The 26368-nt window shown below is 42.6% G+C and overlaps 1 protein-coding gene across 3 annotated transcripts; it reads left to right on the top strand.

The window, feature by feature from the left end:
* The first annotated feature begins 339 nt into the window (after positions 1 to 339).
* exoc6 (exocyst complex component 6) lies at positions 340 to 26368 on the top strand. Of its 3 annotated transcripts, none has more exons than XM_084040475.1 (24): positions 340 to 465; positions 5190 to 5361; positions 7482 to 7529; positions 7726 to 7816; positions 8175 to 8220; positions 9654 to 9707; positions 9824 to 9974; positions 10051 to 10206; positions 10289 to 10357; positions 10661 to 10744; positions 11320 to 11366; positions 11629 to 11749; positions 13268 to 13339; positions 13460 to 13557; positions 13675 to 13780; positions 14018 to 14127; positions 14261 to 14372; positions 14455 to 14589; positions 15007 to 15186; positions 16044 to 16073; positions 19053 to 19194; positions 19562 to 19635; positions 22883 to 22995; positions 23506 to 26368. In XM_084040475.1, exons 1-24 carry the CDS (start codon positions 368 to 370, stop codon positions 23630 to 23632), a joined length of 2436 nt encoding a protein of 811 aa, XP_083896601.1. In that variant the 5' UTR covers positions 340 to 367; the 3' UTR covers positions 23633 to 26368. The 3 variants fall into 3 exon arrangements, with proteins under 3 accessions (XP_083896601.1, XP_083896603.1, XP_083896602.1); XM_084040477.1 differs by lacking the exon at positions 23506 to 26368 and adding an exon at positions 23157 to 23187; XM_084040476.1 differs by lacking the exon at positions 16044 to 16073.

The raw sequence follows: 26368 nt of genomic DNA, 5'->3' as shown, positions 1-26368 counted from the left end.
TAGTATCATTACAGCAAATGGATTGTTATAATAATATAAAAAATAAAGCTTTTTTCTTGATTTGTTTGTTATATTTGTTGATTTACAGGTGAAAACTTGTAATTATAATATTGTATTAGAATAACTAACATCAATCAAAGATAAAGCAGTTTTTTTAAAGGAAAATCTTTTCTGACTTTCTTATTCTTATGGAAAAATATAAAAGACATATATATATATATATTTAAAAAAAGCTGCTGACGTTGAGTCCATCACACAGATGACGTCCCTCACAGTCCAGACCCAAACTGACCGCTGTAGCTGCAGTGACAGCAGCCACAGCACGCGCACACACGCACACGCACGCACGCGCACACACCAAACAATCATGGCGGAGAATGAAAGCCTGGAGTGTATAACGGAGCACGAGCGGATTTTACAGGAAATTGAGAGCACCGACACGGCTTGTGTTGGCCCAACTCTCCGGTAAGAATACAAGGCATCCCATAAAGTAAACACCAAGCCGAGTGTCTGTGCGCGTTGTTGCATCTACGAACGTTATCAGAACCCTTTTGTTCATTAGCTTAGCTTAGCTGCACCGGCAAAGGCTAACAAGCTAGCTATTTTAGCCAACAAGCTATATGGTGTTGAAATGAAAAGGCTAGCTGGCTTGTTAGCTAACGGGCCAAACGTTCACCGCTGGTTCTGTCAGTTGGATGCAGTTAGTGAAACCGTGTGTGTGTGTGTGTGTGTGTGTTGGTGTTTCCTCCCCGATGATTGTGTCTATGGATGAACTGTCAAAATGTAAACATCAGTTTTGTGGGTGTGGCTGCTGCTGGTGGTGGGATCTTGTTGTCATTATGCAGCTGACGTCGGCTAACGGTGCTACGTTGCTAATTGGTTTAGCATTAATTAAAAACAAAAATGAGCGCTACTGATATTCCGATATAACGGTTGCGTGTTCGGGAGGAGTCATCGTTGTGACGTGTGTGGTAGAGACAGCTTGGTCGCGGTGATATAGGAAGTGAAGGAAGCTAACGTTAGCATGGTGTATAGGTTATGTTAGGTTGTGGCTGCCAAGGCCACAATGAATGACATTAGTTTGACAAGCTAGTGTTTACAAACCGACTGCAGCCTCAGCATGATAGCTCCACCTCTCTCTATCTCTCTCTCTCTCTCTCTCTCTCTCTCTCACACACACACACACACACACACACACACACACACACACACACACACACACACACCTGTCCCATAGACATGCCTGTAGGCCGTGGTTGTCTTTCAGCATACCTGGGGAAACCAGGGGAAAATATGCCCTAAAGGTAATATTACATCATGCCTCTCGCTTGCACAGGTGTATGATCTTACCGAGACGTCTATAGACACTGATCTAAAGTTGATTATCTATTATTGATTATGATTTACAGGTTTGAGGGAAGATCAGGTACTCTTATATCTCCACAGTCAGGAATGGAGACATAATGTGTCGCCTACATGTATGTATTTGTAAATGTCATTAATTTGTACAGGAATCGACTTAATGGCCACCCTAAGTTCAGAGTTTACCTAATGGTTGGAATAATATGCTGTTACACCCCAAATATACGCGTATGTGCCGATACCAATATATCTGGCATAGGCTGGTATCAGATGATTGAATCGCTAAAGATGTTTTTTTGAATAGATTAAATTAAATTTGATACAGATTATTTAATAATTAATCTAAAATATAGCCATCACTTTAGGCTCTGGTGATGTAGAAATATGATCCCTTAAAAATAGATGTACTATCTTACTCTTCCACTTGTCCTCTGGCAATTGAGCTGATATCCGATTCTTCTACCACTTATGTGAAAGTAAAGAGGAACATTTGATTAGGCGAAGCAGAATCTGATTTGTTTAACAAAACGTCTTCAGCTGTCGGCCATTGCATAGCTCCACAGAGGCAATGTCCAGTTTTTTGGCTGTAAGAGTATTGTTTGTCACAACATGGGGTTCAAGCAGTTTGTTATATTGATTCATATAACTTACAATTATATTCCAGGAATATCCGATCCACAAGAAGTGAGGACGCGAACGGGAGCGAGCAGGAAGCAGCGATATTCACTTCTACTGGAAACGTCAGCACTGAAGTCAACCGTGACACTGGCGTAAACATTCATGCTAGGAGAGGTAGCTCCCTAGCTGCTGTAGCTAGCGCTCCCAGTATGAGTTCAGTGTTCAGGTTGACATCGGCTTCTGTTTCCAGTAGAAGTGAAGCTGTATGGTGCTATCTGCATGCCACAACCCTTGTTGCCGGTCTTCTTGAATAAATGCTCGAGTTGCATAAATGGACACAGCACTACACTATTTTGTTTGTTTTTTAGATTTTGGAATGAACTGCCCCTTTTTAGTAAGAGGAAAATTACTTCTCCGCACTGTAGGAGTGGTCACGAAGCCATTGTTCTGCCTGAAGCAAATAAAATGTAGGTTGAAAAACTTTGCCCCCTTGAAAAAATGTAATGCCCCCCCCTAAAAAAATTTCTGCAGCCGGGTCTGCTTTGGTGGGGATCATCAAATTTGGAGGGTGCTCAGATGACCCTAAGGTTATCCTGGTTTTAGTTGAAATCACATTTGCGTAATGCTGTATAAGTCAAGCTTATGCAAATAAGCAACCCAGGTGCTCCTTGCAACTGTACGTTTGAATTCCAGATAAAATATCAAGCACCCACGTACAAATTGATAGATGGCTGTCAGACTGATGAAGCGGAAAGATAATCTCAGGAAAATCCGTTGATTTGGCTCAAGCTCCATTTACTTGTGTTTCCATGTTATCTAGCCATCTTTTTTCCAGCCTGTGGGTAGTATCTGGCTCTCTCGTTACAAGCACCTGTGACCGCAGGTCGACATGATCATAAAGGTGGTTTACAGTTGGGCCCAACAAGTAGGTGGATTTTCATCAACATTTTGACAGTTAATGACCCTGTGGGACCAAAACAGCCCTGACCCATGAGGCATTGACTCCACTATATACTGTAGGGTGTAACGATACATGGATTCGTATTGAACTGAAAAAGTACGGGGGTCACGGTTCGGTGCATGGATTTACATGGAGAATACACGGTATGAAAATAAATAAAACTGGCACGCAAATTAATTACGGAACTACTGAAAGGAACTTCCGATAAAATATTTATAAGCGTCCTCGTGTAAACGGGGCCTAAGAGGCCATCCACATGGAAATGTTTTTTGTGTCGGCCAGCCGTCCATACGGATCCAGCGTTTTCAGGGACGCACTTCTTTGAAACCAGGTCCCAGGGTGAAAAAGAAAAAAACGGCACCCTTCCGTTTCGTAGTTCCCAGTTCAGGCTGTTGCAACAAGCTCAGGAGAGAGACTGTATGACTCTAGGTGGTACAACCTAAGACATGCACAATAAAAAAGAATTGCCTTCTGCATTTTTATTTATTTTTTCTGTCCCCTCCATTGCCCCAAACCCGTACCGAACCTTGACTTCAGTGTACCGTTACACCCCTAATATATATATATATGCTTGGGCGGTAATAAGGTAATGCGGTATACCACGGGTCTTAAAAATAGCAACGGTATCAGTTTCAATACCGTCATAAAAAAAATGCAATGCACTTATAGGAGAGAGAGAGCGAGAGAGAGAGAAAAGATGGCGAGTCGCGCACCGAGTGACCTGGTCTCAAAGAAGAAGAAGTAGAGCTTAGTTCGGGCCCAGAAAATCAGGCCCGACCCTACCCAAGCCCGTGCTGTCCGAACCCGGACCGACCCGACACATTAACTGTAATTAAGAGCCCGAGCTCGATTTCAACCCGACAATTATTTTTCATGCATGAGGCTGTTGTATGTGCATATCCGTGGGAAGTGGGGGTGCGGCTGCACCGCTAATCAGTCACAAAAATATAGAAATGATTTTATAGGCTACGTTAGTGCCGCGATTAGGATATGACTGGACAAAGCCGACACGTATGTTATCGCCTTCTCCCACTAGTCACTTGAAATGATCCCGTACCTCGGACTTTCCTGATGACTTGCTCAACGTTAATTGTCCTGTTTTTAATTTATCCTTTATGTCTCCAAGTTCCATGTTGCACTTTAGCGTTACTCCTTTATTCTTTGATTTAGCTGCACAGAGCGGAACCGTTATGAATGATGCGTGCGCACTATGTGTAGCGTCTTTTTTTACTTTGTGTAACTTTGTACACATTTCTTACGTAGACCTACTCTGCTAAACATATAACCAATAATATTTCATGTTTATGCCTAGCCTTCTCCTCAGATTAGGGGAGAAGGCTAGGCATGAATGCAATGATAGAAAAAAAAAAAAAGAAGGAACGAACGAACACAAACGCTTGTTTAAAGGCCCGGCCCGACCCAGCCCGAGGGTAGTGGTGGGAGATTTCTGGTCGGGCCGGGTTCGGGTCGGGCTCGGGCAGAGAAGCTAAACTCTAATGAGTTTGGTGACGTCGTCTGAGCCTTACGTCATCATTTTTAATTAGTCACGGTAATACCTTATACCGGGGTAAAATAGAGAGGAGGTTTGACGGTATCAAAATTTGGATACCGCCCAACTCTAATATATATATATATATATATATATATATATGTCTACAGAAAATAACCTTGTTCATTTCAATTTTATTATTATGTTATTATTAGTTTATTATTATGTATCATTCATTTGTGGAAGGAGCATTGTCCCTACAGTGTCACTAGATGGAGCTGTTACTCCAGCTGAAATAACAGACGGTTGCTGGTAGTGAAGGCTATGGGCTCATAGAATTGATCATTTCCTAACCCTTACTATATCAGAAGCATGATACACTTAAAAGCAGAAACTGAATTTCAGTTGACCAAGATTTTTCTTTGGTTGACTACAGCCCTAGTGTGTGTGTGTGTGTGTGTGTGTGTGTGTGTGTGTGTGTGTGTGTGTGTGTGTGTGTGTGTGTGTGTGTGTGTGTGTGTGTGTGTGTGTGTGTGTGTGTGTGTGTGTGTGTGTGTGTGTGTGTTTATACTGTTATACAGTACAACACCAATTCAGTTAACCTCCAGGGAGATCAATCTGTCCATTTAGGAAGCACAGCTGATTCTGAATCAGTTTTAGCTGCTTTGGTGCAAATTACCAGTTTTCTCTATTTTGCCATCTTACCGTCTTCTTCTTCCTTTAACTCCCCCGTTTCCTCCCCTCGTTTGTCTCTCTCAGGTCCATTTACGATGACCAGCCCAACGCCCACAAGCGCTTCATGGAAAAGCTGGATGCCAGGATAAGGAACCATGATCGCGAGATTGAGAAGATGTGCAATTTCCACCACCAAGGCTTTGTGGACGCCATCACGGAGCTCCTTAAAGTCCGCGCTGATGCAGAAAAACTCATGGTGAGAAACTAAAGTCGACTATAAGCCGCAACAGCAGGGAAGTTTGGTCTGCAGCCCACATCGGCTGCCAAATCTGAAACTATATAGAACTCCAACTGAGAACCAAGAACTACAACTTATTCTGAAATATTCCACTACATCACGATAGGACTAGTTGTTGTGGAAGAGTCACTCTATTACCCTCTAAAAATGTTTTTATGAGCGATTTGTTTGTTATCTTAAATACAGTTGTGTATTTTACCTGATTACTGCTCAGTCGGTTATAAAGTTAAAAGGGTCAGTCCACCTTAAGTGAGCCTAATCAAAGGTTGTGGCTAGCTCCGGGGCTAAGCTCCTTCTCTTTAATTAACAGGTGGCAAGCAAGACCCAGGAGCTTGATTCGGGTCTTAAGAAGTTGTGACTTTTACTGTACATCCACGTCACTGCTACGTTCACAGGTTGCAAACATTCCAACGTGGCGACGGCCTGAAACCATGATGGCAACGGTCCACAAACCACGTCACCATGACAACGTCCACTTCTTCTATACAGTTAATGATTGGGACAAGGCAGCTAATGAGAACAGATACCGTCCCACAACAGAAAGGTCATAGGTTCTACTCCCTGGTAGCTGACCAACATGATGTTGTTTTGGATGGCATTCTTGGTTCAGTTTCTAGAAACGTCACTTCTAATTTGGCTGTGGTGGTGCACCCTTAGCCGAACGAAAAAAGAAGCAGTGATTATGTGCTCGGTTCCCCCTCGTTTGGAAGCCTCACTGTTGAAAGGATTGTCATCAAAAAGCCGACTGGTCAATTGGGTCATGGCTCTCAGCCGTGTGACAAGAGCCGAGAGTTCAAAAATCCCCATCCAGAATCGAGAAGTTTGTCACTGAATCTGTGAGAAAGAGCCTGTCACAAGCCATTAAACCCCATGAAAGGCCCAGTGCACCGACGATGGGTTCAGGTCCTCGCTGCCTGGTTAATCTGAATTTGCCCGCCTTTGTCCTTGCCCCTTCATGGACAATGAGCTGATTACAAGGCTGAGCAGCTGCAGCGAGGGAGGTAGAGAGGGAAAAGAGAGGGCATGAAGAGGGGGAGCAGACAGACAGACAGACAGAGAGAGGACGGACGGAGAGACGTGTGAGACCAACTCATTCATACGTTCTCAAAAACATCTTAAAAACATGATGACACCCACGTGCTCCCTATGAGAAGGTCATGAAATATTACCAAAATATGGGTCTTTAAGGGAAAAGATAACACCTGTTTTTATTAATCCATCCTCATCAGGTAAAAACACACATATTTATACACAATGCAACAGGCCAACAAGCTGTATGATGGCATTTCCTCAAAAAAGAAAAAATACTATCACGGCATCCAGTTAACAATTAAGTAAAGTACATAGACAAAGTACAAACACAGTAACACAAAAGCCATTCTTTATAAGGAAAATCATATTTATAAATATGTCAAATTCATCGCCACACACATCAGAAAATACATACATTTAAAAGACATTGCATAGAATTGAGAGAAAGATGACATCTTGAATTCATGTCCAGAAATTGGGTCAAGTAAACAGGAGTGAGTGATGGGTGAATATTTTCACCACCTCCACCTTTATCACACTAACAGGAAGACCTTTAATTTAATGATGTAAACCTGCAACATATCTCAATACAATGATGACATTTCATTCTATTCATTAAATCATCTGGTTTTCAAATGGATTGTTCATGAATTGGGAGAGTTTTCTTGTACTTCTTTACACCAAAAAGAGGGGAACATTTGGTGTCTTTGTTATTTATTGGTTATCATGCAGTGGTTTTACTGGTCTCGCCCACTTGAGATCGTATTGAGCTGTATGTGGCCCGTGAACTGTGACACCAAACAGGTCACAGTGGTGCATTTGTTGGGGACTATTTGCAGCAGCGGATTAATCCACACTTGGTGCTCTAGCGAGTAGTTGTGGTGGCAGGACAGTATTTACATTTACATTTACATTATTGGTCAAAAAACTACAGTGTAATGAAGAAACATCTCACCAATAAATATTTTCAGGAACCACGGGTCGAAGAAAGACCTTTTTCATTAGTTTAATCGGTTAAACTGATGTCTGTGTTTGTTTTTTGAAAGGGTCAAGTGACAGACACTAATCGAAGGCTACAAGAGGCTGGGAGGGAGGTAAGTCCACGTATGTGTGTGTATGCATGAGTGTGCAGAAGACAAAAAATCACTGTGCTTTTTATTGTGCGGTCATATGCCCGCTCGTTAACCGCAAAGACAGTTGTGTGTTCGACGTGACCGTTCTTTAACCCAGTGGTTAACAGTGGTGGCCTCCCTCTCATTGTTTCCTTCCATTGTGTGTCCCTTCCCTCAGGTGACAGCTCAGACAGAGGAGGTGATCCGCTGTCGGATCCAGCAGAGGAACATGGCCACCACCGTGGAGAAGCTCCAACTCTGCATACCAGGTACCACCGCGTTAATAACCAGGTCTTACTGTAACGTTGTGTTCACGCCGAACGCATACAAAGTCAATGTAAAGATGCTCCCGACGTGCATTATGATGGATTTCACCGTCAATATCTTCTCTCATCTTGTACAGCAAAATCACTCAATCACAGTTCAAGGCCTTAGCTTTCCCTGTAGCCTTTTGCTTTCAGATGTACTCAGGCTTTGTTCTGAAAATGACAACAATATCTTTTCTCTTAATTATCTCTGGGAAAATATATCTTCCAACAAAATAAGTTATAAGTCATGTGATGTATTGTTTCAAGCACTGCAATTTTTTTGTTTTGATCCCGTTTCCTGCCTTCTCTTCCTCTGCAGTCCTCGAGATGTACAGCAAACTAAAGGAGCAACTGGAGTCCAAAAGGTATCTGTCTAGCTTACAAAGCATTTCATCACAGTGGGACTGGTGTAGAACTGTGATATTAAAAACAACTTACAAGGATATTGACAAGAATATGAAGTTCCTGGATTCTGAAGGAGGAACTTCACACATACATTTCTTCCAAAACAGCAAACTGAAAGTATGTTTTTGCAGGGTGTGTCAGTACAACGCCACACTGTTGTATATTGAAGACAACAGTACAAGTCTAATTCGGGGCTGTTTTGTGCCTTTTTGAGGTGTGAAGTTCAAATGAGAAATATGAGAAATACCTGATCTTTTATGGATAACAGCAGGGAGATAACCATTTGCATTAGATATCACAGAATGTTTACAGGATAAACAATCTGACATGTAGTAGAGAAATGCTTCATTGAGCTATGAGGTTCTCATCCACACAAATCAAATTCATATCGAACATTTCACGACGGCAGGTCGCCCTAATTGTGAGAAGTTGTCCCTGTCCACGTGCGTCCTGCTTTTTCTGCCCAGCGGGTTCGATCGAACTTCATTTTTACCCCATGAACTTCATGTTTGGTCGTATTTACATGCCTATTCAGACGAAGAGCGGAGGGGAGTTCACTTTGGACAGGAAAATAATGACCCTTTCTTGTTCATTACTGTGTACCAAAGGAAGAGGCCATTCACTGGCAGGACAATTGACCCTCAGTGTGCCCTTGTTCACAACAAGGCCCCCTCACTGCAGCCCTGTCACGGCCCACAGCCAATCCAAGGCAATTAGACCATGCTGGCCATGTGTGTGTGTGGACTGTACTTGAAGCACTAATGACATAGCCTATGTATCTACCATAAATATGAATGCGAGTGTATGCATCAAACATGATTTTCGGTACTGTATGTGCCCGAAGGCCAGGTCGCTTTCTGTTCAACGCCCCGCCACCTGTGTGTCCTCCTTCCCGTCGCCCGCCACTCATGACAAAACCTTTTCACTGTACGGTTCATGAGGCAGTCTTCTGTTCATATGTATACAACACATTTTACACTCGCTGACCGACCAATTAGATCCCTTCACAGCCTGCCTATCAGCCTAATGATGGGAGCTCAGCACACTGACCCAGGGCTGAACCCGTGTGATGTGTGCACACTGTGAAAAGACCACAATAATAACACAGGTAGCCGAATAGGCAATGACAATAAAATATCCCACTTCATTGCGTGCCAATGTATGAGACGGGCGGCGACCTCCACGTTTCTGAGAAGTGAGGCCAATCCTGACGGCAGCACCAAATACCACAGGATAGATTCATAGTCTTTCTGGTCTAATCATGTACATTGAAAGAGTGTTTGTTGCTTTAATTGTTCCTTCTCTTCATATTTTCCATTGAAAGAGCTCTCCGGTGATGCAGCATGTCAGTTCTATACCATAGTTGTGATTAATACTGACTTTTTCTCTGCAGATACTATGCTGCGTTGAAAACCATGGAGCAGCTGGAGAAGGTCTTCATTCCCAGGTGGGATTATACCATCACCTCTTTAAATTCAGAGACAAAACATGTCTGTGTATTTTCCTACATCCAAAGATTAGATTTTTACATCCACATGACTAATACGAGTGTGTCTCCTGCAGGGTCAGTCACTACAGGTTCTGTCAGATCATGGCTGAAAACCTGCCCAGACTAAGAGAGGAAATCAAGGAGATCTCCATGTCCGACCTCAAGGATTTCCTGGAGAGCATCAGAAAACACTCGGACAAGGTCGGAGAGACCGCCATGCGACAGGTAGGAGATATCGTGTTTCTAACAATTCCTCTTAAAACGTGGTAACAGGCGTTTATCAGCAGTATTTCCCTCCCAGGCTCAGCAGCACCGGACCTTTAACAGCGCAGTCGCCAAACAGGCCAGTATGGGCCACTACACCAAGCCTGTGTACTCCCTCAACGGCCGAACACACACTCACAACGGCATGATGATCGAGGACGAAGCAGGAGATGAGGACGAAACGGACGAAGAGGTGAGGAAACGTTCATAACGTCATCCAGATCGGTGGATTTCACACAATGATACAATATTGTTTCCTCTTCTGTGTCTGATAGATTCTCACAGCTCAGGACCTGGTGGACTTCTCACCTGTCTACAGGTGTTTACACATTTACACTGTGCTGGTAGGTGTCTCCCCATCTCACACACGCACACACACACACACACACACACACACACACACGCTCATACTCAAACGGTCTCATAGCAACGATGTTCGTAATTCCTGAATTTAACATGATTAATAAATGACCTCCTGTTGAAGATGTTTATTGACATGTTAGAGGACTCAAACAAACTGGTTTAGGGGAGTGTGTGACACTTATAGTTCCCTAAATTCTACACCGTATAATTTATTTTGGGTAAATTATGAATATAAAAAACATTTGGCTTTTCACAGCAAATGTGTGTTGTATTTCTGTCTGCAGGGCGACCGAGAAACGTTTGAGAACTACTACAGGAAGCAGAGGAAAAAACAGGCCCGGCTCGTCCTGCAGCCACAGTCTAACATGGTGAGCAACACTCAAACAGACAGAATCCAATGGAGGAGCAGTATCAGGAAACACATTACATCTCATGCATATATATGAAATTCAAAGAATCTCATTCAACGTGGAATTAACATTCCTGACATCAACTCTATTATATCTCTGTTGGGCAAAATGTTTTAGATGAAGCAGCTTTGACCCAGAGACGAAGCAAAGTCGATACAATTGTTCATATTTTGAATTCACAAAAGGAAAAAAAGGACTAAACTGAAGTTTTTAATTAAAGTCAGAATGTGCAGAATTTGAAAAGTTCTCCCTTTGTTGCCTCCTAGTGGTCGTATAAAAAACTACGATGTCAACCAGCAATGGATGCTTCTATCCTCATACATTTCATTGATTTCTATAAGATTAACCAACAGCAGCTTGGCAGGTTTTCTGCCAGAATGGATTTTAAAGATAAGATAATAAAGCTGCATAAAGGCAGCAACATAGAGTCATAAGTATGAGTGAGTCAGCTGAAAACGTTTATATGGGGATTGTTAAAAGTTAAAGTGTAGCTGTTCTGTAACCACATGCTCTGTTTGTGTGTGTTTGTCCAGCATGAGACAGTGGAAGGCTACAGACGATACTTCAATCAGATTGTAGGGTAAGAACTTCCTCTCATTTCACTGATTATTAAAATGTTAATTCATTAATGTGTCTTATCAAGTTTGTTTCAGTCAGTTGAAAGGGTTGAAAAAGATCAGATCATTTCTCCTTTGAACTTTTTATTAATTAGAGCTATCCTCGATCAAAGAAGGTCTTCTAACACTCATGTTATTTCGGCGACTAATCAATTAGTAATCAACACATCTATTAAACAGAGTTGTACAGTGTTCATAAGTTGTGTTTTTTTCTGTGTATGTCAGGTTCTTTGTTGTGGAGGACCATATCCTCCACGCCACGCGGGGGCTGGTGACCAGAGCTTTCACTGATGAGCTGTGGAACATGGCCCTGTCCAAGATCATCGCTGTGCTCCGCACTCATTCTGTAGGCCCTCACACACACACACATGCACACACACATGCATGAACACACACACACACGGGACAGCAGGGAGTGGACTCTGAATGAGAAGGGGACTGTTTAGAGTTAATAGAGATAATAGAGCCTGCTGTGGATCTATTTATCCTGGATGAACCTTCATTCACTGGTTGATACGCACACACACACACACACACACACACACACACCCACACACACACACACACACACACACACACACACAACGCCGTGGAGGTCAGTGCACCCACAAACACACTAATGATGTCACTCTCAAGAGAAAAGGTCAAAACACACATACGCATGCTGCCAAAGACGAGGTCATTGGGGCCTTAATGAGAGACAGATTGCAACAATAACAGCAGATTAAGAAGGCATATTCCTGACCGCTGGGCTCCAGTCAGTTGTAAATGACCCGGAGGATTATGCTAACAGGCCAGAGAATGGGCAGCACAGCGTGGGGTGAGAAGACTAACAAAGGCCCCGGTCTCCCCCCTGGCCTCCAGCCCCTCTGCTGGGCCACGACACAGGCAGCTCCACGCTGCCCGGGGTCCTGCCCTTACAACCGCTGCATGGTCAGGCCCGCCGGGGGAAAGTGTCCACGGAAGAGGTCCCCAATTTAATAGGAAATAATAGAGGATCTTCATACAGTCGGTTCTCACAGTATCCCTCAACTGTTTCCATATCATTAATGCAACAAGTCATAAGAATGATTAAAATATCCCGTCATATTTCACATATCGCATGGATCAGAACGTTGGACAAACACACTCATAAAACTGTCGCTGCAGTGATTTGCTGCTGTCGTTCGGTCTCCAGCTGGTTGTCGCTGTGTGTGTGTGTGTGTGTGTGTGTGTGTGTGTGTGTGTGTGTGTGTGTGTGTGTGTGTGTGTGTGTGTGTGTGTGTGTGTGTGTGTGTGTGTGTGTGTGTGTGTGTGTGTGTGTGTGTGTGTGTGTGTGTGTGTGTGTGTGTTGTCTCTCTGAGTAAACAGAGAGGCAGGCGGCCGCTGCTTTACGTCAAATCTCAGGCTGTGTTCATTTACTCTGTTGATTTACACACTCCTGTGTTTGGCAGGATCCTTGTGTCGGCGTTAAGGGGCTCAACTGAGCTGCTTTCAGGGTCATAAATCACCCCCAGAAAAAAATGGAGAGACTTTGTTGGTGTTGATTGACCCTCGGCTAAGACCCTCCCCCTTTTAGCTACTGTTGCTACGCCTGTCAAACTTTCTATAGTAGCACTTTGTGTGCTTTTTCCCCCTCCAACTTTGCTCACTAATCCACTTTTCCCTGCATAATAAGGAACAGTGAAGGAGTGTTTAATTACTCATATATACGTTTTGAAGAAGATCACCAACACTAGCTTTAAAACACAGTTTTACATATCTCATTTACATGTCTTCATAGATGATTACCATGTTAATGTTGCCGCTGTTGTCATGGATTTATTTCCCCCACATGTAACTCTGGATTGTCGTTTTCCTGATTATGTTTGTTTGTTGTCCCCAGTCTTACTGTGATGACCCAGACCTGGTCCTGGAGCTGAAGAACCTCATCGTCATCTTCGCCGACACACTACAGGTTGTTTCAGAGCTGTCTTTCATCTGAATGCGTTAGGAGTCCGGAGACAGCAGCACGACGGACACTAACACACTTGATTCTGTGTGTGTGTGTGTGTGTGTGTGTGTGTGTGTGTAACAGGGTTATGGTTTCCCAGTGAACCGGCTGTTTGACCTGCTGTTTGAGGTCAGAGACCAGTACAACGAAACCCTGCTGAAGAAGTGGGCGCTGGTTTTCAGGTGGGTTTTAGCTGAAAACAACCGAACAAACTGTGATTTTAGAAAATTTTTGCAGAAAAGGGAGAGATTCTCAAAGCTCTCATAAAAAACACAACTAAATAGTGTTATTTTCCACAGGGAGATCTTTGAGTTGGACAACTACAGTCCCATCCCGGTGGAGACAGAGGAGGAGTATAAACTGGTAGTCAGCCGCTTTCCCTTCCACGATGCTGAGATCGAAAAGGTAACAAGTTCAAGTACCAGAGCCTATCAAACATATACTCTACTTTAGTGTGTATAGACACCAGCTATGAGACACAAACAATAGAGAACGAGAAAGTTCAGCAAATGTTGTGCAATTATTAGAAACATGATGATTATGACCAAATATACATTTAACAAATGCTGCCTCCAGCCACACCATCTTGAGAGTGATATAATGAGTCCTTTAATGCTGTTATGTGTGTGTTTGTGTGAGCAGCAGGACTTCCCAAAGAAGCTGCCAATGTCCCAGTCCGTCCCTCAGATCTACACGCAGGTCAAAGAGTTAATTTACGCCAGCCTGAAGTTCTCTGAGTCACTACACCGGAGGTTAGTCCTCAAGAAACCGTTACCATCTGTCCACTTTCAGCACGGGCTCTTCTGTTCAGCATGACTGCTTTACTTCTTTATTGTGCAACCGTACAATACCTGGACTTGCGTGACGTGAACTCTGTGCATCCAGTTCAACGGAGATCGACGACATGCTGCGAAAATCAACCAACCTGCTGCTGACCAGAACGCTCAGCAGCTGTCTGCAAAACCTCATCAAGAAGCCTCACATAGGACTGACTGAGGTGGGAAAAACACCGCTCTGACCAACCTCCATCTAAACTAAGATTATTTTTGTCATCTCAAGTATGTCCTTTTCTTCTGTAGCTGGTGCAGATCATCATTAACACCACCCACCTGGAGCAGGCCTGCAAGTATCTGGAGGAGTTCATAACAAACATCACCAACGTCTCCCCCGAAACGGTCCACACCACACGACTCTATGGCTTGTCCACGTTCAAGGTACGTGTGTACAGTTTGTTGCATTACATCTACTGGCCAGCAGGGGGCAAGTCATCTGGTTTCTGGAAGAATTCTAGACTGAACTGGACATTTATGAGAAAATAGATTCAAATAGGTTTCAAATGGACAATTAGACTATAAAGCATGGTTAGCTACCGTGGCTACCTTCCTGTTGACAGGTCGCTATATGCAATGCTAAATTTGTGGAGTGATTTTTAATGGACTTGCTGCTCTGACAATAGTTCTAGATCAAATTTCAGCTAGTTTTGAAGAAGTGAAAAGTGGAGGCTTTCATCAAATCACTAACTGTAAAGTCAAGCTGACTCTGCTGTCCACATTGAAGATGCTAACACTAGCGTAACAGCTAGTGGAACTGTATTTAGTGCTATAAGGTGTTTCTAAAAATATGTTTTCCAGGATGCTCGCCACGCTGCAGAGGGGGAGATTTATACCAAACTCAACCAGAAGATCGATGAGTTCATCCAGCTGGCGGACTACGAATGGGGTATGGCTGAGTCGGACGGCCGTGCCTCTGGATACCTCATGGACCTGATCAACTTCCTGCGCTCCACCTTCCAGGTCTTCACACACCTCCCGGTGAGTCCGATCCACCAAAACCACTAACATGTGACCCATTCAACCTGCCACCTTTCTCTCGGTGTGTGCCACATTGTCTACGTCGTCGGGATTCGATATTTGCCTACATGTTCATCACATCCCTGTGGAGAGGCTAAGCCACGCCCCCTTCCAGTGGACCACCATGGGACCTAGCTACAGTAGCTAGCAAGCCGAGCTAAATTATACGACGACAAAGTGAGACGTCCTTGAGCGTAAAATTATCTTCTAAATAGCGTAGTTCATAAAATACCAAAATACGGTCCCATACGGGACACAGAAAGGGGCGGGACTTAGCCTCTCTATTAAAACGTGTGTACTGACTAAAAGTGAATTGTCTTGCGTTGTGAATTGTTGAACTGAGTGTTGCCGTGGTGATCTGTCCGTATGCATGGTAACACTGACTCGTAGACTGCTGTTGCACATACTGACATTATCTTCAACAGGACACTTTTAGTGATATGAAAGTGCGAAGGACTCGGTCAGTCGATAGTATTTCCAGCTCCACTCTCAGTGCTCCACTTGCCTGCTTTTCTCTCCTTCATCTCTTATCATGTCTTGAATGAGTTTCTAGCTTTTTTTCGTTCTGTTTTTTTCTTCCAACAATGTCTCCTGTCTGCCCATCCACACCCCTTGTAATGATCAGCACTGTACCTAATTTGTTTCACTAGCAGTTTTTTATTCCTTGATTAATTTGACTTTACACGCATGCAAAAATATATCTCTAGTGAATCTACCTCCTCCTGTCCATTTATTGTTGCCACATTTCTTTTCCTGTCCTTTCCCTCTTCCCCTCCTCCTCTGCCATTTTTGGTTGCTTTGGGGGTGTCTCTACTCAGAATAACAACAATGACCATGCGTCGATGTCGGTGAGTATTCCTGCCTGGCTGTTACAACACTATGCTGCCATTCTACGGGCAGAGCGGAGATGAAAGCATGCTTATTTTTGACTGTGGAGGCTCCACGACTCCAGGCTTGTTGGTTCTTCTGGCACCTGTTGTAACCAGGGATTGGACGATACAGGATTTCCCCGCTGCTCTCACTCAAAAACACTCACAATGAAGTTGATTGTGCTTGTTCAAGTCACTCATGACGATATTAACCGTTATCCCGATCATGGAAATTCACCACTAACTTAATGCTAGTGTTTTCTTGTTGCGAGCCACGATAAAAATCCTATATCGTTTCATCTCTAGTTGAGTTTTTATGAGTTTTGAAAATGTACTGGTTCAGGGCAAAGAATCCAACATTAGGGATTCTGAGTGATCTGGTCCCATTTCAAGTGGAACAGAACTGTTGAAGCAATGCTTCGAGGAGGATTTCAGACCTCACGTTGTTTCTAAAGAGAATCACAAGAACGTCAGTAGGGTTGTGGTGTAAAAATCCATTCAGCATAGTATTGTTGCGTGGAAATATTGTATATAATATGGATACACAGACACCAAGTATTGATATTTTACAATCTTTTATTTTATTCAACTTTTAATATAATACAAATGTAACCTTTGGTAACAATTCTTTATTCCACTAGGTGGTCCTGTGTTTTTTTGGGGGGGTTGATCATAGTAAAGTCGTGGGATTTGAGTATGTAGACTATAATAAACAGCTCAGTTCATCAGGTGCATGATGCAATGCGGATTGATGGTTTGTTGGTCAGTTTGTCTGCTTGACTGACATTTTGTCTGCAAACCGAGTGAAAACTTTTGAACACACACACTCAACAGATTTGCCATTTAAAAAGAAATCACATTATGTTATGGCAATACTCTGCATATTTCAGAATGTTTAAAATCACAATAAGATCATATTGTGATAATATTGTATCGTCGAGTCCTCTGACCACCATGTTCACCATGACAAGAAATCTCATATCTTATTGCAGCTTGCTTTTGATAATGAAACACCAAGCTGGCATTCTGGGAGACCATTTTCAGAAAACGCAGAAAAAGGTTTTTGGGTTCAAAAACACGGTGATCTCGTGTGAAATCAAGGCCACGACAGAGCTTTCAAACGTAGCCGTGTGGCGGTAGACGGGCTCTTCCTTCAGAGGGCTTGCATGGAGTAAAAGTCTTTCTGTTTTTTTTTGTGCACATCTGTGTGTGAATGGTCACAAATTAACTTTTGTGATGGAACAAATTTGCAGTCAATAGGCTGAGATGTGATACCAGCTTGGAGTGAATGGACAGACACACCATGTATCACTGCTGTCCAGCTGCCGGTCAATTGTCAGCATGAAGGATGTTTTCAGGGATGTTGTGGAGCTCCAACAAAAGGAAAGCCATTGATTCACTTGTTTTGTTTTTTTGGAAGTTACACATCTCTCCCATGAAGCCCTTGTGGCTCTCCTGGATTCACCAATCCTGGAAGAGGCCATCAGTGATTTGACTTTACGCGTCGCCATGTTTCCATCAGACTGCTGGCTGTGCATTATCCTTGACATGGGGGGGGGGGTCACCACATCGTCCCTGGGTTTGAGAGCTCTTTGCATGAGTGTCTGTGTGAAAGGATTGTGTTGAGCTGAGCCACAAACACTAACTGTAATTTACACATCCATTCCAAGTTACTGTTTGCGTTTCACACACTTGAGGGGAGGTTGTTATTATTGCAGTTCCACTTGTTTCAATGTGGATAATGAGATAAAAACATACCTGCTTGCAAAAAGAGCAAAGTCGATCCCTCAAGCTGTGGAAATGTTAACAGTTCTTATTTGCTGTGGGGTTGTAAACATGATGCTGTGGGACGTATGTATAATTATTAATTGAGCGTATGTTGTGCCTCACCTGCATGTGTTGGGCTTTTCTGTGTGTTTTTGTTTTATGTGTGATGTGTTTACAAAGAACACAGGTTGGGACATTAATAGCACAGTGACAGATTGTATGTATGTTATAATGTGAGGCATTTTTCAGCTGATCTCAACGGGACAGTCAGAGTTCCTGACATAACAACACCTTTATCAAGCTTGACCAGGGGTGGGCAAGTCCAAACACATATTCTTGGGATTTAATACCTGAAACAAGACTTAATTACAATCATCTTTCTTTTTCTTCATCTTATTCGATGTATCAGCCCGCTATCACCAAACACCCACACATCTATAATCGCTGAGAAAGTCATGCTGGCATTCATCAACAATTTTTGTTGATATACGCTGATATAAAACATGAGTTTTTCTGAAGAATCTGACATAGTAAATGCTGCTAGAATGACTCTGAACTTGGATTATTACATAGTTTGGCCAGCAGAGAGAAAACAAAATACTAAGTTGAATGATAAAATCTAAGAACGGCTAGATTAAAATGATAAGAAATTAAAAAACAACACCCACATGCTGTCTTAGTGCTTATCGATCTCTCTTTTACGTGCATTGTGTCTCGCTTCTGTCCATGAGTCATCGTCATTGGCTGTTGTCATTGCAATTTGTATTGACATCATGATATCGATACAAATCCCTGCTTTTGAGGCTTCATGCACCGTTCTGTCTGCACGGATGTACACGTTAGGAAACATGGTGGCAGTTAAGGTAGACCATGTCTGGAGTCAGCGTCTTCGGCCTTGTGCTGCACTCGCTGAGGCAGAAAGAGCTCTCGGCATGTTTGCAGCAGCGACTGCCGTTTTGGTTTTGGTTCAAAACGGACTCGTCTTGTTGGCGATCAGCTGTTCACTTTGTCCGCCACAGTCTCAGGATATCTGTCCCCTGAAAGTCAAGTGGACTTCACCCAAATATGTCCTTCTCATCCCCATCCTAATCTCCTCTATGCCTTTCCACCTTCCCCTGCCCTTTTGCAACCTCTCACCCTCTGTCACCTTCCTCCTCCTCCTCCTCCTCCTCCTCCTCCCTCTCTCTGCAGGGTAAAGTGGCCCAGACGGCTTGCATGTCAGCCTGCAAGCATCTGTCCACATCGCTGATGCAGATGCTGCTGGACACAGAACTCAAACAGATCAGCATGGGGGCCATTCAGCAATTCAACTTAGATGTAATTCAGTGTGAATGTAAGTATAAATAAATGTTCAAATAAGTTATCATTCAAATGGAAGCCTGTGTTGAGTGTGTTTGCAGAAATCCTGTTCACGAAAATACACATGCAAACACAATTCAGACACCCAAGTGAATAGAAGAGGACCCAGTATAGAGCCTTGTGGGACTTGATTTTGCATTTGAAATGCCTGAGAAGTAGTCATTTTCATTGAGGTGTATTTTAATCCTTCCTTAATTCAACTTTTAATTGAATGGTGATGAAGAAGACCTCTGTACCCTCCATTTGGGTCTAAGTACTAGTACTAAGTTTTTGACAGTAGCTGTACTGCATTCTGTAAATGTATTTGATTGATGTGGTATTTCCTTTTTCTTTCTTCACAGTGTTTGCCAGTTCAGAGCCGGTTCCTGGCTTTCAAGGAGACACACTCCAGTTGGCCTTCATCGACCTACGACAGGTAAACTTTCTCACTTTGTTCATAGAATAAATGACACCCAATTGCTCAACTGAGTATTCAAAGTATTTCATACTTACAGGTTATAGGACCCTGTCTGTCTTCTTCTCTCTGACATCACTAAATTACAAACTCATTTCTGTAGCTTTAATCTGTCTTACTTCTTCGCTGTCCCACATCTCAACTCTCCGTTGACATCACATCCAACAATATTACGTTTCACCGGCTGCTTCTCCTCCAGACTTATGTCTTCGTGTAACCTTTTCAACTTTCACCCGTCCCAAAGTTCACCTGCTCAAGAAAATTCCTCTTCCAAAACACACAAGCAACAAAGGCCCTGCCTCCCTTTTTTTTGTTGTGACCACCGGTGGTATGTAAAGTGTTGTTGGGTCTCATTAACTCGTGTCCGTGCTGATCTGTTAATCTGAGCCTGAGGTGGAGGCTCAGCTCAGTCCAGGTCACAGCCATATAGTGGAGAGGTTTGTTGGAAAACGTTTCTACAGCAACATATAGGGATGCTCCTAATGATTAATTAATTAACTTCTAAACCAAAGTTTAAACCTAGACTAGTTGCTTAGTCTAAAAGAAAATATTGGGTATATTACAGGAGCCATACATACTTTCAGGCCATCCTTTCCAGGTTAAAATAGTTTGCACTGTTAGCTGCTAGCCGCCGGCTAAAACATGTGTTCAGAGCCATGTGCTGGCAAGCATTACCCAGCTGTATAGGTTATAGCTGCAGGGATAGTGGGCCAATTACACGTAAATCAAAGAACACTTGCCATGATTGGCTGCGAGCAAAATCCAACAAATAGGTTTTTTTGTCTAGATTTGGGCACAAAAAGCCTTATAAGGTGTGCTGAGGGTTTCTGGCGTGATCTGCTTTTTTGTTTTCTGAGTCCAGGGCCAAAGCAAGGAAGTTAGAGGTTTTCTTCTCTGTAATTCATTCCAGATTACATGCTGTTGCAAAAGCTCTCTACAGGGATTATAGTTAGATTCTGGTTGACAAATACTGAGTCTGAGTTAATTAGTCTCTCTTTTACAGGCAAGTTTTAATGGAGCAATTCATTCAGAGAAATTATCCCGGAAATGATATAATCAATCAATGTCACTTCACCTTTATTTTGAAGGAAACTTCAGGGGAATATATTAGAAAAAAGCTGAAAAATAAATGTAAATGTAATGAATGAAAAGACGTTTTGACCTGCAGAATGTAAATGTTAAAAGTTCCCAGAAAACAAAGGGGCTGACCTCGGTGTTGTCGTGGGAGCTGCAGCCCTACCTGGGCCTGTTTTTAAAGCAGAGCTTAGTTTCCTGCGATGCAGCTCATTAGACAAGATCTGTCCATGTTCCCTTTTATTCAGGCTGCCTGGTTGACATGTTAATCCTAGCCTTAGGTGAAGGGCTCGGGAGGCATCCACAGGCCGAGGTTACACAGGGGTCACCCTTTTACTTTCCCTTTATCTTATGGCTCCGGATTTCGCAGCTATAACTGCTTTTTAGATTGTTATCCGGTAACCATTTGGAGTGACTGAAAGTCAAACATTTAGGGCAGGTGATGCGTTGTCAACATACCAGAATGAGAAAAGGGCTTGGAGAAAAAATATATAATAATAATATATTGTACTATTTGTGTCTTGCTGTGGATAAATATCTGTGTAGGATTATTGATTATTGTAGCTTCGTTTGTTGTCGTATCGTTGAAGAAAGTTGTAAGTGACTAATTTACACAGAGCTTGCTAATGAGCTTGGAGTGTTGCTGTTGCCACGGTGACGAGCATCCGAGCAGAAGCAATTTTTTAGAGGTGGCGTGATTGCACGCAAAGTTAATCTTAGTTAACATTTTAATCCAAGGGACTACTTTCCAAGGAACTAAAAGCTTCCTTCTAGAGTGACCTGTGAAGATCCACCGATGTATGGAAAAAATGATGCCACCCTAAAAAAATAAACACTCATTCTTCTGATTACTACCCACAATTCATTGCAGATAGTTATTGAGAATGGAACCATCGGAATTTGGAGCAAACATTCAACATAATGACTCCTAGTAGATCTTTTCCAGGAGTTGTCAACCTTTCCACAGAGACAGTTGAGTGCCCCCAACACACACACACACACACACACACACACACACACACACACTCTCACACACACACACACACACACACACACTATCTCCTCTCATGCCAAAAGCTGAATATTTCCCAGAAGTGTTTACTATTTCACTCTTATGATGACATGACTCAGCTCGCCCAGCAGAATCCGACTAGATTACACTGATTGTTGTCTTCTCTGGATTCGGGGTCATCTGTTGTGTGTGTGTGTGTGTGTGTGTGAGTGTGTGTGTGTGTCTGTGTGTGTGTGGGGCCGTGAATGAGAAGCTCCTGGGTGAGGTTGGATGTTGAGAAATCTTAAATTCAAAAGGATAACTGTGAGGATAACCCGGTTTATCTTGGTATTGTCGGTGATTTACTGCAATCAAAACATAGAAGAGTCTAGAAGGAAAACACGATGTCCTGATATTAGTATCATCATTATCAGACTGTTTAAGACATCCAAACATGGGGGATTGTCTGAAAAATGAGGCGAATGCTGAAGGCCATTAAACTTCTCTCTCATGGGACGATATGAAAATGTGATGTCATCATTATCACCTAAATATGCTTAAAACCCACACAGATAAGACACATCATTCTTTAGGTATTCTGTGTGTGTGTGTGTGTGTGCGTGTGTGTGTGTGTGTGTGTGTGTGTGTGTGTGTGTGTGTGTGAGCTGCTCATCACTTCAGGTGAGAATAATGGCTTTGTGGCTAAGCCTCTCTCTCTCTCTCTCTCTCTCTCTCTCTCTCTCTCTCTCTCTCTCTCTCTCTCTCTCTCAGATGAATAATGCTATTATCACTAAGCTGCTCTTTCACTGCTCTTTCAACATGACCCAAACACCCAGCTGTTTCACCCTATGACATTAGCATACACTGTGTGTGGGTGTGTGTGTGGGTGGGGGGGTCATCTCCATCAGGTTAACCAGGGGTCGTGGGGGGGTCATTTTAAATGTTCCTGTTCACACTTAACACTCATCATGTTAAGCAGCAGAACCTCCTCCTCCTTCTTCTGTCACCGTTCTGTCTGAGTGACGCCGTGACCCAGAATGCACCGGTCTTAAAACTGACATTCTGATATTTATTTTTCTGGAATATATAATGTGGTGGAAAGAAACTTTTAAAATTTGCTGTTGGTCTCTGTGTGTTTTGCAGCTCCTGGATCTGTTCATGGTGTGGGACTGGTCAACTTACCTGGCGGACTATGGCCAGCCAACCTCCAAATACCTGAGAGTGAACCCAGCCACCGCCCTGGCTCTGCTGGAAAAGTGAGTCTTCATTTGTTCACTTTGTCTTAAGGTTTGGTTCCAGGTTGCAAGCTTTCGTTTGTTCCCAGAGGAGTGAGACTTCATCTTACTTTGGTTTTTAGTTTTTCCTCTAAATCCTCTTCTTCTCTGCTGTGTTTCTGCTGCTACCTGCTGCTGCTCAGAGTCTACAGGGGGTAGGTGCAGCTTCTCCATGCATGCTCTCATGATGCTCCTCCTCTCCAGCGTGGAGCTGCTCTCCTCTCTAACCTGAAAAACAACAGACACTTACAATCCAGCTCAAAAAACACATGAGATGATATATAAAAATGTCATGATTATCCTGCCAAAAATAACACGTGATGCTAAACTCTTCAACTCTCAGATCAGCTGGCTAGCGTTAACTTAATCAGCTGTCTCCAGGTGGTACGAGCTGATGTATGCATGCATCGTATTTGTTTGTCAGGAAGAAAAGAGTGCCGGGTTTTGAGCTAAATGTCTGACTGCATGTTGTCTGTCTCTCCGTCTGTCCAGGATGAAGGACACCAGTAAGAAGAACAACATCTTCTCTCAGTTCAGGAAGAACGACAGAGACAAACAGAAACTCATAGAGACTGTGGTGAAACAGCTGAGGAGCCTGGTGAACGGCATGTCCTCCTAAACACACACACACACACACACACACACACAGAAACATGTAAAGAATGAAACATGCATGCGGTCACATGCACACACTGAACTGCCAAGACACTCAGAGGACGGACAGTTACACACACGCGCAAAAAGGGATTACATACACACACACACTGTACAAGGCATGCAGGGAACACACACACTAAATACACACACACACACACACACATCGGTTTACTGGAAGGAGCAGTGAAGTGTTTGTATTTTTATTGGCTACGATGAGACAAACTCTGATTCGTGTGATGATGCAGCGGGAGTCAGCAGAGGAAGTACTGGGACAGTGAGGTCAAAGGTCAACAAGAAAAATCAGACGAAACGTTCGCTTTCGGCCCGTAAGAAACCTTTTAAATCTGAAGAATAACAAGATAATAGTTAATCCAGAGCCCGAGACGGCAGATTAATTATAAAATTAGAGTCAGAGAGACGTTTCAGGATCGTGTAACTTATGGTGTTTTAGGAATATTTGTTTCCATTAATCACCCCTTTATTTCTTCTCGGCTTAAACGAGCAATATTCCATCACATTAATATAAATTCCATTTCCCTTTCATGTCCACTTATTTAATTTATTTAAATTAAATTAAGAAGATGAGGAAGACGTTTAGTTTTATCGACAAAAACGCTGGAAATGTTTGATCCGGTTAGTAATCAATTAATGGAAGTAATAATCCAGATGAATGGATTGTAAATGAGCTGCAGCCCGGTTCATCTCATTGTCCCAACACTCCACTGGTGTGTATGCTGTGTGTGTGTGCAGAAGCAACGTGACGCTGAGCTCACATGAATGGATGATGACGTCTTTAAGACCGATGTTCTTACGTTTTGGTGGCTTCGCAACATTTCAAACCAACAACCCGAGACGGAGCCTCACAGCGAGCGAAGTGGCCGCATCGTAGTCACGCGTCGAAACTCAAAAAACTTCAGTTTGGACATCAGAAAAGTGGCTTTTAATGATTTGGTCCGTTTTTCCCTCCTGGGTCTGGTCAGCATCTTAAATCTCATGACCTTAACGTGTACAGATGGTGTTTTTCCTCCCGGTATCACAGCTGTGAGGATGGTCAGGTGACATGTCAGCGATGACATCATCAGTGCATGCCCTCATCCTCTCTCTGTAAACCCTGTCTATTTAACTCTTACAACCCACTCAAACTACTTGATTCATGCAAACGAGGCCAACGTGGGAGGTTATGTTATTGGTGATAGTATATCTACGTATGTATTTAACAGTTCGATAACTTGCATTCTGAGTCTTTTTGTTCCTCAGGGTGAAATGAAGCTTTAGAATCGTTAAAAAAACCCACATATATTCACAAAGCACAGCAATAATGAATTGGTGGCTTAACAGGTTGATGTTTATTGAAAAAATCTGCACACGACTCCCGAAGACAAACGTTTTATAAAAACACTCTTTTTATTCTGTCTTATGTTTTGTTTTTTTTGTTGGTTTTTTTGCACTGAAATTGATTTTTTTTCTTAATTGTTTGCCTTTTAAAGAAGAAAAAAGAAGTTGCTTGTAAATGCCAATGTATATACTGCATATTTTGTAAAGAATATGTTGCAGCGGTTTGTCTGCTGCAAAACCGAACTGGAGGGCGACACTGTGATCCGCACCTCCATCAAAACGAGAGTAAATATGTAATTAATAAGAGTTTGAATCTGTCGCTTACTTGGTGAACACAGTCGATACGCTGTGAGGAGCTCAGTGGTTTTTGGTTGGTACCTTCTCTCCACTCATTAGCATGGTTGAGAAAACAATGATGTTCTCACATTTCAATATCAAGTATCTCAATACTGCTCATAGATCCAGAAAATAAATCCCAAATTCAGCTTAGTCCCAAATAATAGCTGGGCCGAACATTGAGGATATATATGGTATAATTACATAAAACCCACAAATCCTGTCTTCATTGGTTATGGCTGCTTAATGAGAGAAAATAAATAATATTTTGAACATTAAAACATGTTCGAGATGTTAGAAATCCCCAAATCAAAGCTTGAAAATGAGTATGACGCTTTAAGGTTTCAGGTAATAGACACGTCCGGTGTACTGAAATAAATAATAAAATGCTGTCCTCACTATGAGCAGATGCTGTATTCCAAAATTTGATCATTTCATGGAAAATAGATTATATATGTTGTCAAATGAACAATTTAATGATCCATTCAGAATCAACATGTTGCCACGAGCCAGACACATTAATTAACAGGAATCAATTAACATTTCCTCGTTAATATAAAAGGGAAGTTTCCTTCATCATGTAGATGTATAAGTTATGGTACAATATACTTCAGGAATCCAAATAAAGGTGATAATGGCTCTAGTGGAGGTGAATATTTAATGTATTTTCATGAATATAATATATAAAGTGTCACATAATCTCATGTGAGACGACAAAAGAAGCGATGTGTGAATGTGAACACAAACGTAGAAATGAATCAATCTCTGCTCTTATTGATTTGGTTTCCTGGTAAAATGGCACAACTCATGGTTTTACAGATCAACGCTTGTATAAGAATGATTATTTCAAATAAATCTGTCATTCCACAAAAGTGGAGAGAGGGTACATTTTGATATCCAAAGGAATCCTTGCTTTACCTTCTGTCATTGTTCTCAGTGAGACCCCCCTCCCCCGCCCCCCGACTGAGATGTAATTTTCCTAAATTTGTTGTTTTTATTTTGTGTGCTGTAATAAAAGTTTATTCAA

The sequence above is a fragment of the Eutrigla gurnardus genome (genome assembly GCF_963514095.1).
Source record: "Eutrigla gurnardus genome assembly, chromosome: 22".
Classification (NCBI taxonomy): domain Eukaryota; kingdom Metazoa; phylum Chordata; class Actinopteri; order Perciformes; family Triglidae; genus Eutrigla; species Eutrigla gurnardus.
Note: the sequence above shows the minus strand (reverse complement) of the source record. Positions and strands in the feature narration are given on the sequence as shown.